The sequence below is a fragment of the Carassius carassius genome, chromosome 3 (assembly GCF_963082965.1).
Source record: "Carassius carassius chromosome 3, fCarCar2.1, whole genome shotgun sequence".
NCBI classification, from domain to species: domain Eukaryota; kingdom Metazoa; phylum Chordata; class Actinopteri; order Cypriniformes; family Cyprinidae; genus Carassius; species Carassius carassius.
In genome coordinates this window covers 35,870,167-35,889,716 of record NC_081757.1, presented here as the reverse complement: position 1 = coordinate 35,889,716, position 19,550 = coordinate 35,870,167, and the positions used below count along the sequence as shown (strand labels likewise).

The 19,550-nt window shown below is 44.8% G+C and overlaps 1 protein-coding gene across 1 annotated transcript in view; it reads left to right on the top strand.

Annotated features, from left to right (window-relative positions):
* Positions 1–19,550, top strand: part of LOC132125720 (E3 ubiquitin-protein ligase RNF166) — a 74,888-nt gene that overhangs the window by 48,521 nt on the left and 6,817 nt on the right. The window contains exons 4-5 of the mRNA XM_059537008.1: positions 13,433–13,547; positions 13,722–13,829. Of these exons, the coding sequence (XP_059392991.1) occupies positions 13,433–13,547; positions 13,722–13,829 (223 nt within the window). The remainder of the gene's footprint in view (positions 1–13,432; positions 13,548–13,721; positions 13,830–19,550) is intronic.

Below are 19,550 nucleotides of genomic sequence, written 5' to 3'. Positions count from 1 at the left end.
AATATAGCAAAATTCAATGTGCACATTGAAAATGCATTCCGAGCCGATCACGTCTCCGCCCCCTCCCGCCATGTCAATCACTGCGTAAACAAAAGGCGGGGCTTGCAGAAGGTCAAGAGACTCAAATCTCAATTAGAGGATTCAAGTGAGAGAACATGGACAAGACAGTTGGTCCATGTACGTTTTGATCATTTAGGTTTATGGCTTCAATATTTCATTCACACTTGTGGGCAGAGCTGAAACGCTGCTTTCATCTGATTGGTCGAATCGCTCCACCTTCAGGTCGGTCTTTTCATTCTTTCAGGCAGAATAAGAGTCAGTGCGAGTGTGACACTGTAATGTCTGAAACCACCGCTCACTGTTAATTAGCATAATATTTGAATCAGATGTAGCTGGGTACATAGTTCGTGCTGCTGAGACCTGCAAATTATTTATAGGTTGTAGTATTGTATGAATATTGTCCCACTGATAAATACAGTGCAAATAGTTCTCTGGAAATAAAAATCAATAATATACTGAACAGTTCCATGTCTGTAACATTTACCACTCTCATCTTTTAAGTCATAAGGCACTAGGTATGTGTGTGTGACATTAATAAATAATTGTACAAATTAATATAGTTACATTTCTGAAATATAAATAGTAAAATTAGCTCTGTGCTGCTCAGTGCTCCTATAGCCTACCCCAGAGCGCCCTCTCGCGGCTGTAGACGGTAATGTTTTATCTTGGTTCTGAATAAATGCGACGTATAGTCCAGTGCGACTTATATATGTTTTTTTCCTCGTCATGACGTATTTTTGGACTGATGCAACTTATACCGAAAAATACGGGTAACATTATTATTATTATTTATTATGAGAGTAATTGACACAGACTAGAACTTTAATGTTTCACCAAATTCAGCTCAGATCTTCAGACTCGTCTGACTCGTGTTGCTGTATAACTGGCCAGACTTACCTTCCCAAAAAATCCTATTTAATTTTATTTAATAAATTTAACTATATTTATTTCCACTTCACTGTTATCCAAGGAGACAGAACTATTTGGACTGTTTTTATCAGTGGGACAATAATAATACAATACTATAACCTAGAAATAATTTAACGGGGTCTCTTTCAAGTCGCAGCAGCACGAATTATGTGCCCAGCTACATCTGATTCAAATATTATGTTAATTAACAGTGAGCGGTGGTTTCAGACATTACAGTGCCGCACTCGTACTGACTCTTATTCTGTCTGAAAGAATGAAAAGACCGAGCTGAAGGTGGAGCGATTCGACCAATCATATGAAAGCAGCGTTTCAGCTCCGCCAACAAGTGCGAATGAAATATTGAAGCCATAAACCGAAATGATCAAAACGTACACGGGCCAACTGTCTTGTCCATGTTCTCTCACTTGAATCCTCTAATTGAGATTTGAGTCTCTTGACCTTCTGCAAGCCCCGCCTTGTTCACGCAGTGATTGACATGGCGCGAGGGGGCGGAGACGTGATCGACTCGGAATGCATTTTCAATTTGCACATAAAATTTTGCTACATTCATTGCGGGACACTGAATGAAAATGCAATCGTAAGTGTCTTGACTGTGAGTGTTAATGCATTTAAGAGAAAAAAGCATTTAAATGATCATTTTGCCACAGTTTTTGCTTGAACATGTTAGACATATCTAATCATTTCTGTAATACATTTTCATTTTAATTTTGCAACTTATAAAGCGTTAAAATTAGTATTCATTTTACATATTAAAACTGGTGTATGAAATGGCAAATGAAAATTATGTAATTTAATTTTCATTTTCATTTTGCACCAAACGTTGCACAAATGTATTGGAAAATGTAAATGTAAATACAGAAAAATGCATTGTCATTTTACATATTGCATTGTCATTTTGCATATTACATCCCAAATTGAATATTGCTACCCATATGCTTCCATATATTAGTGGCATTGTCAACTAAATTGTGCAGATTCGTATTGGCCATTTGACCTACTTCCGTGCTCATTTTCATTTATTTATTTACTTAGGGTATTTATTATTACTTTAAATCATTGCCTGCACAATTCAGCCAAGGTTTTTCTGAATTCAGGATTCAATGTGAAAACAAAAGTAATGAATGATAAAATCCTCTTTAGTCTTGACTTGCAATCCTATCATTTGTCTCATCCTCTGTGAACAGTTTCTATAGTAATATACGCAAAAGAAAAGCACCACGCAGACACAGTGGAATGCAGCAGATGGCGTTTCTCTATGGCTTTTCTCTGTATCTTAGCCCTTTAAGGATTTCTCTGTGCAAGGTTGAAAAGAAATTTCTTTGTGTGTTTCACAAAAATGCACTTCACATGAATGTGCGAGTATTAATTTAAGTCTCTGTCAGTTAATAAAGTGCTGAAATGTCAATCTCAAATTTTTACCTTGTGTTAAAAAAAAAAAACAGTTGTCATTTACCTGACCAAAGACATTGTTTTCCTAAATATTCAATGTAATAATTTAAAACATTTAGGAATTTATAATTATTGAAACTAAAATTTTACACTTTAAGAATATTACTGGTTTAAAATCCAACTCCATTGTACGTATATGTAACCTCAAATAGGAAAATATTGCATGATGCAACATTATCACGACCAATTAGTACAGTTTCATTCAGGAAAAACAATAGAATTACTTCAATGGAAACTTGTTGCATTGTGCCCAGTTTGGACACAGCATTTTAGAATATTTTCTCTTTCTCCCTACATTAAAGAGCAACCAATCCCACAAGTCTCTCTTAAACAAATGCTGCCTTATGACTCATGCTTAAAATGAAGCGAAGAGCTTTAAAATATGGATCCAGGACGCGTTTCCTTCTTTAGAGATACTCTTTAAACCCACACACTAACAGTGTAGGTACACTTAGATCTAGAGATGTCAAACTGATGTCTGACAGTTCAAGACAGACACAAAGTTTTGTAGACAGGAATCCGATAAAAGTCCAATCGGATGTCTTCAGGTTGAGTTATGTGTGTACATCTCTGTCGTGCTTCACTCTTCCTTTGAAGCACAGGAAGAGCGAGAGGAGGATAAGAATTAATAAGCTCTTCAAAGCAGAGCATGTTGATGTATTCCCACTCTGTCTCTGTCTGCAAAAGTTTTGCATCATGGCTATTTATCGTACTCTTTGTGGTAGCATTACACAAATATTGTAGAACCATGTTACTAATGCAGACCTTTATGCAACCCTACAAATGTTACTTTAGAGTCCTTGTTCAATAGCGTGTTCGTGACACTATGACACATTTCTGTCTCGGTGCACAGTGAGTCAGTGGTTTAACAGACAGCAGTTTTGTATGGAGGTGAGGAAACTTCAGACTTATGCTTTCCAAAACACCATAAAGTCAGGGTTGATGATCTAGAACAAACTCAAGTGAGATTTTGAGGGCTTCAGAGCTAAGAGAATATTTAAATTTAGTTTTAAACAACACTCACAACCAATTTTGCTTCCAGAATCTGATGAATTGTGGACCAGGACTAGGGGTGTGTGATATGTACTGTGTATGATAATATCGCAATTATTGTTTTAGCAATGTGTGAGCTGACATTATTTATTGTGTCACAAACAAAACCATGCCTGTGGTGTGTGCTTTGTAGCTAATTAGCTCAAAAGGGAAATGTATATATATATATATATATATATATATACAATTAATTATGATTCACAATTATTTATATCAGCTGCCAGTAGTAACTGTAGCAGAATTAAATTGCCATCAACTAATCTGTTCGTCCAGCGAACATTCAGTGTAAGTTCATATTTACTCGTGGCCACAGAAAATATCTTTCCTACACTATTAGTGCATTAGCATGTCGCCAGATCAGGATCATAAAGAGCAGAGGTGGAAAGAGTACAAAAATATTCTACTCAAGTAAAAGTACCATTACATTAATGAAATTTTACTTAAGTACAAGTAAAAGTACCAGTCTAAAAATCAACTCAAGTAAAAGTAAAAAGTAGCTCATTTAAAATTTACTCAGAGTAAAAATTACTTAGTTACATTTTAACAGTGGGAGGGGGTCAAAAATGGGACAGGCCAAGGGTGTCAAACTCAGTTCCTGGAGGGCCACAGTCCTGCACAGTTTAGATATAACCCTAATTAAACACACCTGATCCAGCTAATCTAATCATTTAGGTTTGAAAACTACATGATATGTGTGCTGGAGCAGGGTTAGAACTAAACTCTGCAGGGCTATGGCCCTCCAGGAACTGAGTTTGACACCCCTGGGATAGGTCTATTAATCTCAAACTAGTTGTTTTTAATTAAAGGAATCAGTTATTTAGAATAATAAAACATTTGGGCTGTTACCAGGCAAATCAGTATAAACAAACTCATCTTTTAATGCAGAGGAAATGCAGAATATTCATTGGAAGTGGCATTTAGATGTATTACACTGTTTAGTGCAGGACAAGAATGCATTTAACCTGCAGTTACAAATGCATGAATAATGTTTTGATATACAAGACATAAAATGTTGAATACTCATTTGAAATGATAAGAAATTAATTATTTAAAAAAATCAAAAGATACTTTAAATATGAAATTAAAATGGCCAGTATGTGTCAGCAAGTCACTGTTAATAAGTGAGTCATTGCGATTGAACCGAATCATTTAAACGGTTGATTCATTCAGGAACGAAACACTGTCACGTTGCTCAGAGACGCAAAACTGTGCTTTGGTGGCTGTGTTTGGAATTATTTTCTGTTGTAGAAATAGAGCTAAAAAAGGCAAAATGGTGTCTGAACGCAAGTCTCTTAATTAACTTGTTTACTGAACTGTTATATATATGTATGTATATATTCATGATGATTTTTGGTGGAAAAGACGGCATTCTTTGTGTGATTTTGATTTAATATATGAAATTATATAAATATGTGAATTTTCTGCCCCTATATCTTAAATTTTGTGATCATTCTAAATGCATTTTAGGAGACTGAATCACACAGTGAAAGAACGCACTATAAATGCGCGCGCACATCATTAAAACAAAAAACATGATATTATCGCAGACAATATATATAGCACACTCCTCACCACTGTCTTTTTGGCTAATTTGTGCAAAACCTCTTGCTAAAATGTCAAAGCTTCATTTTAACCACCAATGCAATGATGCAATTATTTAGCTTACCTCTACATTCTTGCGATTCTGCGAAGGGTTGATCTCTTGTCGAAATTTTATAAGCTGCTAGTTTGGTCTTCCTTGGCAAGTACAGCTTACACTGCATAATAGAGCATACATATGGCCAGGGGTTCACTTCATTTCCTTCGAGTTCAACTTCAGAATATGACGGGGTTTCGTTTTCAGCGGAGTCTGCACCACTAACGCCTGTTTTGACCGTCTGCATCTTTCTTGTGATTTTAGCGCCAGTTTGCCCTCCTGCCCATTATTTACTGACGTAGTTTCCAGGGAGCGATTTATTATTATTATTATTTTTTTTTTACTCAGTAATTAATGTGTTTTAAAATGTAGCGAAGTACAATACTTTAAACAAAATATACTTAAGTAAAAGTAAAATTACAGATTAAAAAAATTACTTTAAAAAGTATCAGTACACAAAAAAGCTACTCAATTACAGTAACGCGAGTAAATGTAATTCGTTACTTTCCACCTCTGATAAAGAGACATTATTCACAAGCAGTGACAGAATCAGAAACGTCTCGGTTACGTACGTAACCCTCGTTCCCTGATAGAGGGAACGGAGACGTTATGTCGAACGACATATGGGGTCTCACTTGGGAGGCCAATCATCTCTGAATTTAAGAGAAAACGCCAATGAAAATTGGCTAGTGGATTAATATACCTGAGCCACTCCCCGTGCCAACGGGTATAAATAGGGCGACAGGTGCATCCACTACTTAGGTTTTACGCTGAGGAGCCGAGAACGTGTCCCGGCAACAGCGAACGGTTCAAGGTTGTGGCATGGGGACATAACGTCTCCGTTCCCTCCATCAGGAAACGAGGGTTACGTACGTAACCGAGATGTTCCCTATCTGTCGGTCACTACGAGTTATGTCGAATGACATATGGGGTCCTATGGAAAACGCCACAACCTGAACATCGTCACAACCCTGTGGCGCTGCAATTGTCGACAAGCCCTGGCGTGCCACAAAGCTACGCTTAAGGTCGTAACCTTCCCAAAGCCCACAAAGAATACACATATGGGATTACCCATAGGGAACCAAGCCATATGAACACCTAGCCTAGTACAGGGGCTGACCGGAACTCCGGGCATGCTAACGCCAGTACTGGGCCTGGCGACAGACTGCTCCGCCAAGTCTGACTGCCGAGGGTGCTGGAGGATACTCGACCAGGGTACGCTAACCGGGGAACTCTACTGGGAGAAGAAAGGCGCTCACATCCCTGTGTTAGGGGGAATGGCGCACAAGCGTGACACCCAGCCAAAGGTAAAACCTCGCAAAGGTGTTAGGTGTCGCCCAGCCCGCAGCTCGACAGATGTCTGCCAGAGAGGCGCCGTGCGCCAGTGCATAGGAGGAGGCCACACTCCGTGTGGAGTGGGCCCTCACCCCCAGGGGGCACGGCTCGCCTTGGGAATGGTAAGCCAAGGCGATGGCATCCACTATCCAGTGGGCCAACCTCTGCTTAGAGACAGCCTTCCCCTTCTGCTGACCTCCAAAGCAGACCAGGAGCTGCTCAGAGCTTCTAAAGCTCTGGGTGCGGTCCACGTATATGCGAAGCGCTCTTACGGGACACAGCGACGCCAAGGCTGGATCTGCCTCCTCCAGGGGCAGCGCTTGCAGGTTCACCACCTGGTCTCGGAAGGGAGTGGTGGGAACCTTGGGCACGTATCCAGGCCGGGGTCTCAGGACAACTTGAGAGTAGGCCGGCCCGAACACAAGGCACTCTTCACTTACCGAAAATGTTTGGAGGTCCCCGACCCTCTTGATGGAAGTGAGCGCGATCAGGAGCGCTGTCTTGAGAGACAGGAACTTAAGCTCGACTGAATCCAGCGGCTCAAAGGGACCCCTCTGAAGTCCCGCCAGGACAATAGAGAGGTCCCAGGAGGGAATCAGGGGTGTCCTAGGAGGATGTAACCTTCTGGCACCCCTCAGGAACCTAACGATCAGGTCATGCCTCCCCAGGGACCGGCCGTCCACTGCATCGTGATAGGCTGCAATGGCAGCCACATACACTTTCAGGGTGGAGGGTGACAGCCCACGCTCCAACCTTTCTTGCAGGAAAGAAAGCACGACTCTGACCGGGCATCTCCGGGGGTCTTCTCGGTGAGAAGAACACCAATTCGTGAACAGACTCCACTTCAGAGCATAGGCCTGCCTCGTAGAAGGGGCTCTAGCCTGAGTGCTAGTGTCTACCACCGCTGGGGGCAGATCACTTAGGTCTGCCGCGTCCCATCCAGAAGCCAAACGTGGAGGTTCCAGAGATCTGGATGCGGGTGCCAAATGGTGCCAAGCCCCTGAGAAAGAAGGTCTCTCCTCAGGGGGATGCGCCAGGGAGGTGCTGTCACGATGAGTTCCGAAAACCAGGTCCGGGTGGGCCAATAAGGCGCAACCAACAGGACCTGTTCCTCGTCCTCCCTGACCTTGCACAGTGTCTGTGCGAGCAGGCTCACTGGGGGAAACGCATACTTGCGTAAAGCCCGAGGCCAGCTGTGTGCCAGTGCATCTGTGCCCAGGGGGGCCTGGGACAGGGAATAGTACAGCTGGCAGTGGGAGGACTCGTGGGAAGCAAACAGGTCTACCTGGGCTTCCCCGAATCGACTCCAGATCAGCTGGACCGTCTGGGGATGGAGTCGCCATTCCCCGGGGAAAGTGAGCTGTCGTGAGAGCGCGTCGGCTGCACGATTGAGCTCCCCCGGGATGTGGATAGCGCGCAGAGACCTGAGCCGCATCTGACTCCAAAGGAGGAGATGGCGGGCGAGTTGAGACATGCGACGTGATCGTAGACCGCCCTGTCGGTTGATGTACGAAACAGCCGCAGTGTTGTCCGTGCGGACCACGGACAACATAGGCTGAATAGGCGGCGACACATCGGTGTGATGGTGACACGATGTGTACCGCGGTGCCATGCCCATCTTGGGACTCGGGAGTGCAACCAGTGCTGAAGTGGCCTCATATGAAGCAACCCGAGCGGCGTGACTGCGGCTGCGGATGCCATATGCCCCAGGAGCCTCTGAAAGTGTTTCAGTGGTACCACTGTCCTGCCTCTGAAGGAACTCAGGCAGTTCAGCACTGACTGGGCACGCTCGCTGGTGAGACGTGCTGTCATACTCACCGAGTCTAACTCCATACCGAGATAAGAGATTCTCTGCACAGGGGAGAGCTTGCTCTTCTCCCGGTTGACCTGTTTGCTTCCCACGAGTCCTCCCACTGCCAGCTGTACTATTCCCTGTCCCAGGCCCCCCTGGGCACAGATGCACTGGCACACAGCTGGCCTCGGGCTTTACGCAAGTATGCGTTTCCCCCAGTGAGCCTGCTCGCACAGACACTGTGCAAGGTCAGGGAGGACGAGGAACAGGTCCTGTTGGTGAGCGGCGTGACTGCGGCTGCGGATGCCATATGCCCCAGGAGCCTCTGAAAGTGTTTCAGTGGTACCACTGTCCTGCCTCTGAAGGAACTCAGGCAGTTCAGCACTGACTGGGCACGCTCGCTGGTGAGATGTGCTGTCATACTCACCGAGTCTAACTCCATACCGAGATAAGAGATTCTCTGCACAGGGGAGAGCTTGCTCTTCTCCCGGTTGACCTGAAGCCCCAACTGACTGAGGTGCCGGAGCACGAAGTCCCTGTGATCGCACAACTCCTCTCGGGACCGGGCCATAATGAGCCAGTCGTCGAGATAGTTGAGGATCCTGATGCCCACTTCCCACAGTGGGGCAAGGGCGCCCTCCGCGACCTTCGTGAAGACACGGGGGGACAGGGAGAGCCCGAAGGGGAGGACCTTGTACTGCCACGCCTGACCCTCGAAGGCAAACCGCAGAAACGGTCTGTGACGAGGGAGGATCGAGACATGAAAGTACGCATCTTTCAGGTCGATCGCTGCAAACCAATCCTGGGGCTGGACGCATTTGATAATGCGTTTCTGCGTCAACATCCTGAACGGGAGCTTGTGCAGGGCCCGATTCAAGACTCGCAGATCCAGAATAGGTCGAAGGCCACTGCTTTTCTTTGGCACGATGAAGTAAGGGCTGTAAAACCCTGTCCTCATCTCGGCTGGAGGGACCGGCTCGATTGCATCCTTTGCCAGCAGGACAGCAATCTCCTCGCGCAAGACAGAGGTGTCCCGGACTGCCACCGAAGTCTCGAGCACGCCATTGAACTTGGGAGGTCGCCGGGCTAACTGAATCGCGTAGCCGAGTCGGACCATCCGGATGAGCCAGCGTGACGGGTTGGGCAGCGGAAGCCACGCTCCCAGACTCCGTACAAGTGGCACCAAAGGGACAGTCGACATACCCGCAGTGGTGCAGCGATGGGGAGTTGTGTCGGAAGGCCCAGAAGGTATTGCGTCCTGAGTCATCACAGCCACACTCCCAGTGTTCCCGGAGGAACTGGCCAGAGACGCGTGGAGAGGCGTTGCGTCTCCGAACCGCGACTTCTCGACCGCTGGCGAAAGGGGACGTCGTGGGTGAGAGTGAGGAGGCTGTGCGTCACTCATTGTCAATCCACGAGCCTTGCAACTCGGAGGAAGGGGAATTTGCTCTTTTTTTGAAAAAGTGGGTGTCACTGGCCGTTTGACCAGCGGCGGAACAGAAAGAAACATAAACTGAAGATTTTCCACCCGGCCCTCCTCCGGGGGAAGGAGTGGCGCTGTCTTCGCCAGCTCCTGAAGAGCAGTTCCCCACATCTCCGAGTTGCCCGTGTCAGGGCCGCTTAGTCGACTTCCTTGAGGACTTCACAGCCGGGAGTGACACGGGGGCGCCGCTCTCCTGCGCGGGGCTCGACGCGCCGGCCTCGAAGAACTTTCAGCACGGGGCGGAGCTGGTGTGGAGGACGCAGGGGGGCGCCCACGGCGACGAGCAGGCTGAGGCACTGCCTGCGATGGAATGGTGGCAACCGGAGGATCACGTCGTGGCGAGATGTGCTGTATGGCCTCAGTCTGCTGTTGTTCTGTCAGGAACTACTGGGCACAGCCCCTGACAGCGTCGCCACACAGGACAGCCTGGGATATGGGAGCATCGAGAAAGTGCACTTTGTCAATGTCTCTCATACAGACCAGGCTGAACCAGAAACGGCACTACTGGACCACCAGAGCGGACATCGCCTTCCCGAGGGACTGCGTTGTGACTTCCGTCACCCAGAAGGGGGAGGTCAGTCGCCATGCCCTGCTCCTGCATCAACCTCGGGTTGGTTCTACCCTCGTGCATTTGTTAAAGCCTTGGCTTGGTGAGTTTGCAGGATAGCCAAGGCATGCAGAGCAGAGGCAGCTTGGCCCGCCGCACTGTAAGCCTTGGCAGCGAGAGCGGCCGACAGCTTACAGGCCTTGGGTGAGAGGCGCGGACTATTCCTCCCAGTGGCAGCGTTTTGCAGACACAAGTGCACCGCAATCGCACTCTCCTGCTGGGGAATTTCAACGCACCCCTAGCTGCCCCGCCATCGAGGGTAGTGAGGACAGAGGAACGAAATTAGCTGCTTCCGGCCGTAAACAGGGGCCATCCACGACTACATCACTTCCCCATGCACATCCGGGAAGAAAGGAACCAGAGCAAAACGCGGTTGTGAGCCGCGCTCTACACCGAGAACCAATCAAACAGTCGTGAGCACTCAGGGCGTGGCCCGGCGGAGAAACTCTCACTGTCACCTTCAATTCTCCCAGAGCACATACCTGGCGGTCCTCTGCTCATGACAGAGAAACCGGAACGGGTAGTGACAGAGGGGTCTGCTCCTTTCCCTTTAAGAAAGGAGAGACGCGATCGCAGCGTTGCCATGGTCACACACGCAGTGCGTGCATGAACCATCCACGAACGCGCCTTCAGCGTGCTGAATGCCCAGACACGGAAGACAACGAACGTGGCCGTTGTCAGAGAACAGGAAACGACCGCATCCAGAAGGACGCGGACGAAACGGCGTCTTTAAAAAGACGCGAATCGTCCGCGATTTGCTCTTTTAGGAAATCTGCTCTCTTAGTTGAAGCGCCCAGGGGAATCACTGAAAGGGACACCACTGTTTGCGCCGTACCGCCAACCAGAACAGCTTCCCGACACAGCAGATGAATGGCTTTGTGGAGTATAACAGCTTTCATGCAACCACTCGGCTCCGAAGCAAAAATCTAATGAGTGGATGCACCTGTCGCCCTATTTATACCCGTTGGCACGGGGAGTGGCTCAGGTATGTTAATCCACTAGCCAATTTTCATTGGCGTTTAGTCTTAAATTCAGAGATGATTGGCCTCCCAAGTGAGACCCCATATGTCGTTCGACATAACTCGTAGTGACCGACAGATAGGGAACTCATGTAATTCATGCACAAAAGTTTTATTAACGAAACGCTAACACATAACTAGTCTAAACAAACAAATGAATAAACATAGACTCACGCGTGCATACAAAGGGGAGCTAAAGCGGATGAATGAAGCCATTAGAGAAAACTGAGAATGCAGCTATGGAAAATGAGTCTGAACCACCGGAGTAAACCCATCAGTGCCGTTTTACATTGTGGTCTACAGCTTATACTAAACCTCTGTTGCGTTTGGTTAAATGTACGATATTAGCATTGCCTTGGTCATTAAACGAGTGTCCGGATGCAGTCTCGGATGAAAGTCTTGATGGTTTCAAAGTTTGGACTTGCGATCACGTTCTTCCGGGTTTGAAGAGTGATTAACTCCAATAATGTTCTGACTCGGTGGTGGTTGGGAGTTTCTTCCCAGGAGGAAATTGAAAAGAGAAGAGCGTGGAGCTCGAGAGACATCAGCTGAAATCCTTGGTGAATGGAAAGACGAGGGCACAGCCTGGCACCAAACTTAGGGGGTCTAGAAAAGTCCTTGCTTAGCATCAGTATCAGTATCACACACCCCTAGTCAGGACTATATTTTAATTTGATTGAAAAAAGTTATAGTTATAACTTATGTTCTTTATCACAAGTGGGATTGAATGATTAAGTTGAAAAATAAGAAGGCTTGTTGACATCAGCAGAAAAGGAAAGTTGTGGAGCAAGAGGTGGAGCAAGTTTTTAATACATTTTTAATACATTTTCTGAAGTACAAATTTTATTTCATGTTGACTTTAACAATAACCATCCTTATTTCTGTAGTCCTATGTTGAAGGTAGTGACACCATTATATTTCATCTTGTGTCAGACACTCAGACACCATTTTTTTTATTTTTTCACCAGCAGGGTTGTTGGATATCACACACTTCCTTCAAAAACTGACCATTTGGAGGCATTTCGGTAGACAGAATGGTTGTTCAGTTCAGATTGCCCTCTTGGATAATGTGTGAAATTGGCATTAAGATTTTGGGTCTTTGATTTTGTCTTTGCCAGACCATCAGCGTATCCAAGCTGCTTGGCAGAATTCTAAAAAAATGCTAAAAAATCTGTCTCCCCTGAAAGACATTATCCCTGGATGACACTTTCAGGACATTATTTGTCTATATATTATAAACTAATATTATGTTTCATTTAATGTATTTTTCATGTGATTTATGTTATTCTAATTTAATAGGTTTAATTCTTGGTAATATAAAGCATGACAATGTGGTTCCCAGAAGTAATTATTGAATTAAACTGAATTTAAACTGAGCAAGTGTTACATTACCCATAATCTGCAGAAAAAATAAAATAAAATTCCCCAATCAAAGACAGAATTACAACAACATGTCAACAGTGCTCACACCAGAAATGACTCGGTTTTTTCACTCTTGAGACAACTTGATTTTAATTTGGTTAAGTCTTGTGCCAAATATGTTTGCTGAAATGTCATTCTTTTCTTCTCTTCTCTTCTTTTCTCTAGGATTTGAATGGTCTTGTAGCTTGCTGAAACAAGAACATCAGAAAAATAATTGTAAACTATAAAACATTTTAGAGGGCTGCATTCATGTTTGCTGGATAATTGAACAGATTTTGCCTCAGACGCAAGTTACTCAATAATATTTCATTGGCACATTAATGTTTAATGGTCTTGGTTTTGAAATCCCTGTAGACAAAAGAAAGGAGCTGCTGAAAACTGGGAGGTCAGGAATGTCTCAAATGGCTAATGTGTACAGAAGGTTCTTGGCTCATTTCTTATAGACTTGAAAGTTATTCACACAATGTTATACACCCTTCTGGCTGCACATATGCATTATTCATGTGAACATCGATAATCAGTTTGTTACACAACTCATTTACACTTTTGCTCCCAGGCTACTACTTATTATGTAATAGTGTATATCTGATAGTGGTTTATCAGGCCCCATGGTTAAGACAGCAAAATTCTTTTTTTTTTTTTACAGCAATATTCCAAACCGTTCCACATTTGTGTGCCCGTACTGTGGCGCTCGCAACTTGGACCAACAGGAACTAGTGAAGCACTGCATGGAGAGCCATCGCAATGACCCCAACAAAGTGGTGAGTGTCAGTTACCTCACAGTTTCAGAGATGCCAAGTACCATTTAATTAGAACAATAAACTGAATTGAAAAGTCTAGCATTTACTCAACCTAATGTAGACTGAAACCTAATGTAGACTGTTCTTCTGTGGAAAATAAAATGACCTATTTAGCAAGCATTTTTTTCTTTGTAGGTATGTCCAGTATGTTCAGCTATGCCTTGGGGTGACCCCAGCTATAAGAGCTCCAACTTCCTGCAGCATCTTCTCCACCGGCACAAATTCTCCTATGACACATTTGTGGTAAGAAGGCAAAAAGCTTATACTTTAGATTTATGTATTCTCCATTTTGTATTCTAACGCTCTGTTCCCGATACCATGTGAATAAACATCCATATGTGTTACGGTATTAAGAATCTGGGAGGGAAATGGACTTAATAACTAAATTAATGTTATAGTGCAAAACACTGTAATAGTTCTAAACTAGATTTGTTTTCTTTATGCAATAGATGAACCTGTATAAAGGTGAAGTATGCCATTTCTTTGCTACTACTGTCACCTGGTGGAATGACAAAAATAAAGCATATTTTCAATCCAACTTCCCCTTACACTCATCACACGCTTTCACACATCACACTGTCCATAGCTTGACCGTCAAGAGCTAGCATGTGTGGCAAACACTTGAATTTAGCTTAAAGGAAAGAAATAATTCCCCCAAAAAGGTAAACAAGAGTAAACAGGGGCAGTGCTTTTAGAAGATGGAGGAATTTGATGGAATGTATGAGTTTCTATGAGACTTGCAGAGCTTCTTCTCCACAATTAAAGGCATAGTTCACCCAAAAATGAAAATGATGTCATTAATTACTCACGCTCATGTCGTTCCTAACCTGTAAGACCTTTGTTCATCTTCGGAACACAAAGTAAGGTATTTTTGATGAATTCCGAGAGCTCTCTGTCCCTCACATAGACAGCAAGAATCCTAAACGATCAAAGCTCAGAAACTTACCAAGGACAACGTTAAAATAATCAGTGGTTCATCCGTAATTTTTCAAAGCTGCAAGAATACTTTTTGTGCACAAAGAAAACTAAAATAATGGCGTTATAATCACGAGAGGTTTGGCGTGACATGCAGCGGCACTGTCTCAGCCTCTGTCCCTCTCCGGTGCGAGTGAAATAATTAATTAATAATTCATTTTTTTACTATTATATTATATAAATTAGAATTATATAATTTTTTTTTCATTCATCACTAAATCATCACTAAAGTTTATAAATTCCATTTATTTTTAATTCTTGCCAGTTTTTAACCATTCAGTGCTCGCGCAATCTTCTGGAGACCATACACTTATGTGCACACACATTAATGCCAGGTTCAAATGACTCCGTTTACAGTGCATACCTGGTGCATATTTTTTGCGGTGCTCATGTTAACGGATTAAATTTTTTACTGCACACAGTTACGGTCTGGCAGTGTGTTCAGGAGCGGTGCATCTGCTGTTAGGGTTAGGGTTAGGGTTAGGTTAGCTAACCCTGTGCCCAGATCGTTTCTGCACCAAGTCTATTGCTGCACTGCAAGCACTGAATTAAAGTAACAGCGCATTGTTTGCTGCAAATATGAATGTGGATTGACACAAAAATGTAGTAATTACAACATAAATTATTATTATTAAAGTCTACTGTGTTTCACAGTCAACACAAATGGATTTTTGGCTAGGTTTAAAGGGAAATAGCACTTTCCGATAAACAAGGCAATAATAGATGGCACTTGTGGAGGTACGAAAACACAGTTCTTTATAAACTGCAGGATTGCTTGTAATAAAGATTTAAATGCAAAAGAAAGGGCAGTAGAGTTTAGGACTGCACAATTAATCAGAATTAAGTTGCAAAGTCATTAAATTGTGATTAGTCAGAAGTTGCGACTGTCATGCATATCTTTCAGTGAAGCACAGTTCTGTGATCAGTAGTACATCTCCATCCAAAGGCCAGAGGGTGCTCTCGCACTGAAAATCTTTATAAGCTCTGAAGAAGAAATTCAGGAAATGCCTATCGCTGCAGCTGAATAAATAACACGACTATGGCAGTATATTTTTTATCTTCATCATAATAAAGTATATCTATAATGAAATGCTAATCGACATTATCACTGCTTAGAATACAATGAAATATTGTGTACATTAATTATAGGGTGACCAGACGTCCCTGTTTTCCGGTTTTTGGTGTACTGTCCTGTCCCCGACTGGAGTTGTCCCCAGAAATGTCCCCATTTTACAGCATGTTCAAAACAGCCCCGCAAATATAATAGAAAAGCCTGACCAATTTAGACAGCTGGCTATCATATGATTGGGATTATTTTCACCAGCAGAGGGCGCTGTGAGCTGATTACTTGGTCGCAAGCCACTACTGTAGCCATGAAAAGCTTGAACTAGAGCGGAGCACTATTATGACTATTATCCAAGGATGTATGCTATCACTGAACCTCTGGTTACCCAGTGACCTCCAGGAAAGTCTGGATGACAACCAAGAAAGATTGGTGACACTGGAGAGACAGTTGACCTCCGGGAAAGACCGGTGCGGGTGCGTAGGGCCAGCAACCCTATGCACAGCACTCGCAAGAGGGCACCAAACAAGCTACGGAAGTTTCACATGGGCAATACCCCCAGAGTCTCCCGAGAGGGGGGGGAGGATAAGAGACTCAATGGGACGGATCTCACGGTAATGGCTAGGACAGGATCAATGATGCAGAGAAGGCTCACTCAAATGACCATAACTGGGAATATACCAGATGTGAAGTGCTCCTGCGGTAAAATCTGCAAAAACTTAAGGGGCCTCAAAATACACCAGGCTAAGACTAAGTGTGGGAGAGAGGAGGCGCAGGTGCAGCGCACAGATCTAGTATCTGGTGAGACGTCGGAAAACCCCAACCAGGAAGCACCCCACAGTGTTGGAGATTTCTTAGCACCTCAGTGTGCTGCACTCATAAGGAACGCTTCACCAGATAGACCACCCAGTCTGAACCCATGAAGGTGAGGATCAAGTGGCCAAAAATGTCAGACACAAAGGCATGGGCCACTCTTGATCAGAATCTGAACCAAATCCTCGAAGTCACAACAACGGGCACTGTTGAGCAGAAAATAAACACGCTCACAGAAATCACGTACAATCTAGCTAAGGAACATTTCGGAGGAAAGGAAAAGGAAAGGAAAGAAAACACCAAGGCAATGAAGCAAACAAACAGAAGAGGGAGGGAAATTCAAAATCTGAGGAAGGAGATGAAGAACCTAAACAAGAGATACAAAGTGAGTAGTGCTAAGGAAAAAAGAAGGGATCAAGGAAATCACAAGCAGCCTTCAAGAGCGCCTCAAAAGGCTTAGAAGGGTTGAAGGAATGAGGAAATTGAGAAAGCAGAGAGAGAAAAGGAGGGCTCAGTTTACAAAAGATCCCTATAACTTCACCAGATCCTTACTGGAAGAAGCAAGATCTGGGAGCCTGAGTAGCCCGAAGGAAGAGGTGGAGGCATTTCTCAAAGAGACACATAGTGATCCGTACAGTGGCCTTGAACTGAACGAAAATCCAGAAGTTGGGACAGCTGACAGCCCCTCCATCATGTTCAATGCCAACGAACCAACATGGAAGGAAATCCAGGAGGTGGTAAAAAAAGCAAGGGCTGCGTTAGCCCCAGGCCCCAGCTGTATACCCTATAGGGTGTACAAGAAATGTCCAAATCTCCTCTGCCGCCTCTGGAAGCTGCTTAAAATGGTCTGAAAGAAAGGGTCTGTTCCATCGAGCTGGCAGAAGGCTGAAGGCTGCTTTGTGCCTAAAGAGGAAGGCTCAGTGCGTATTGGCCAATTCAGAACCATCTCTTTGCTCAGCACGGAGTGCAAGATCTTCTTCTCAGTGGTGGCAAAGAGAATGTCCACATACATGATCGATAATGGATATCTCAACACCCCGATCCAAAAGGGAGGAATCTCAGGCTTTGCAGGGTGCCTGGAACACACGGGAGTCCTCAGCCAGATGATACATGAGGTCAGGATGAGGAAAGGGCACTTGACCGTAGTCTGGCTGGACCTGACCAATGCCTTCGGAACCATCCCTCATGATCTAATCCGGACAGCTCTAAGACACTACCACATCCCAGATCATATCAGGGCAATAATCAGCACCTACCTGGGGGGAATCCAGCTTCGCTTTAAGACTTAAGATTTCATCAGTCAGTGGCAGCACCTTGGAAGAGGGATTGTCACAGGGTGTACAGTAGCCCCAATTCTGTTTATCATGGGCATGAACCTTATCATCAAGGCAGGAGAAAAGGAAACCAGAGGCCCAAAGATGGACTCAGGGATTCGGCAACCCACTCTTAGAGGTTACATGGATGATCTTACAATCACAACATCTTCCCATGTCCAGGCCCGGTGGGTCTTAGCAAAACTTGAAGAGATGGCAACATGGGCCAGAATGACATTCAAGCCAAAGAAATCAAGAAGCTTGATAATCAGGAAGGGCAACATCACCTTTAAGTACAACCTGGCCATACAAGGGGAGACCATCCCTATCAAGTGATAACCCTATCAAGTATTTGGGAAAGTGGTACGATAAGTTATTAATGGATCACAACAATGTCCGCACCACTGAAAAGCAAGCAGAACTGTGGCTGAAGAAAATAGAAACATATGGACTTCCAGGGAAATTCAAAGCATGGCTGTATCAGCATGGACTGCTTCCCAGACTGATGTGGGTGCTGACTGTTTATGATGCCCCACTCACTGCAGTGGAAGGGGTAAAGCGGAAGATCAACACACACCTCAGAAAGTGGCTTGGAATTCCACCTAGTTTTACATCAGTTGGGCTATACATCAGATCAGGGCAACTTCAGCTACCTCTCTCTTCCTTGGTTGAGGAGTTTCAAGTAGCCAAATGTAGGGTGGCCATGACCTTCAAAGAATCCAGAGATAGGAAATTCAGTGAAGCCGGAATAAAAACGAGGTCAGGACGAAAATGGGATGCCACAGCTTCGCTAGTCCTAGCTGAAGGGAACTTAAAGCTTAAAGACATTATTGGAGTACCCTGTGTAGGACGGCAAGGCCTAGGCATGTCCCACTTTCATATGTGGGGGAAAGCCAACTTGGTGAAAAGAAAAGCCATGATCCAGGCAGAAGTAAGGGATCTAGAGGATGAGCGAAGAAGGGCAAAGGCAGTGGAACTTGGATCCCAGGGTGCCTGGACTCGGTGGGGTCTCCCCAAGCGGAAAGTGTCATGGAATGATCTCTGGAGGCTGGAGCCATACCAAATATCCTTTTTACTGAGGGCCGTTTATGACACTCTTCCTTCCCCTGTGAACCTCCACAGATGTGGGCAGAAAGAAACAATGGCCCATGTCTTGACCGGTTGCAGCACAGCGCTTGCTCAGGGCAGATACAGATGGCGCCATGACAAAGTTTTAACCATCCTTGCTGATATTTTGGAGCAGAAGAGAACCAGGAAATTTCAAAATAAGATCAAGGTGCCCCTTGTAATAGCTTTTGTAAAGGAGGGTTCAAAGCTATCAGGGTCCAGTAAGATCAGTGCAAGCATTCTGCAGTCTGTCCAAGCATGGACTTCGTCCACACTACATTGAGACCAGACGCAGTCCTTTTCTCTCACACAGGAAAAAAGATCATCCTGGTTGAGCTTACAGTACCATGGGAAGAGGGGTGTGAAGAGGCATTTGAAAGGAAATCTGAATGTTACAGGGAGCTGGTGCAAAACTGCCGCGAGAAAGGCTGGCAGACATGGCTGTACCCTGTTGAGGTGGGATGCAGGGGGTTCCCAGCCCAATCAGTCTGGAAACTGTTGACAGCTGTTGGACTAAGAGGATCAGACAGAAAAAAGGCAGCATGAAGACTCGGGGAGGCAGCAGAGAGAGCCTCCTGTTGGATTTGGAATCGGAGGGAGGAGTCGAGCTGGCAGCCAAGAGGAAGTGAGTAGTTGCTGGCCACTACTGCTGACCCGCCAACAGGAGAGTTTTATGGTTAAGGGTTGAAACAC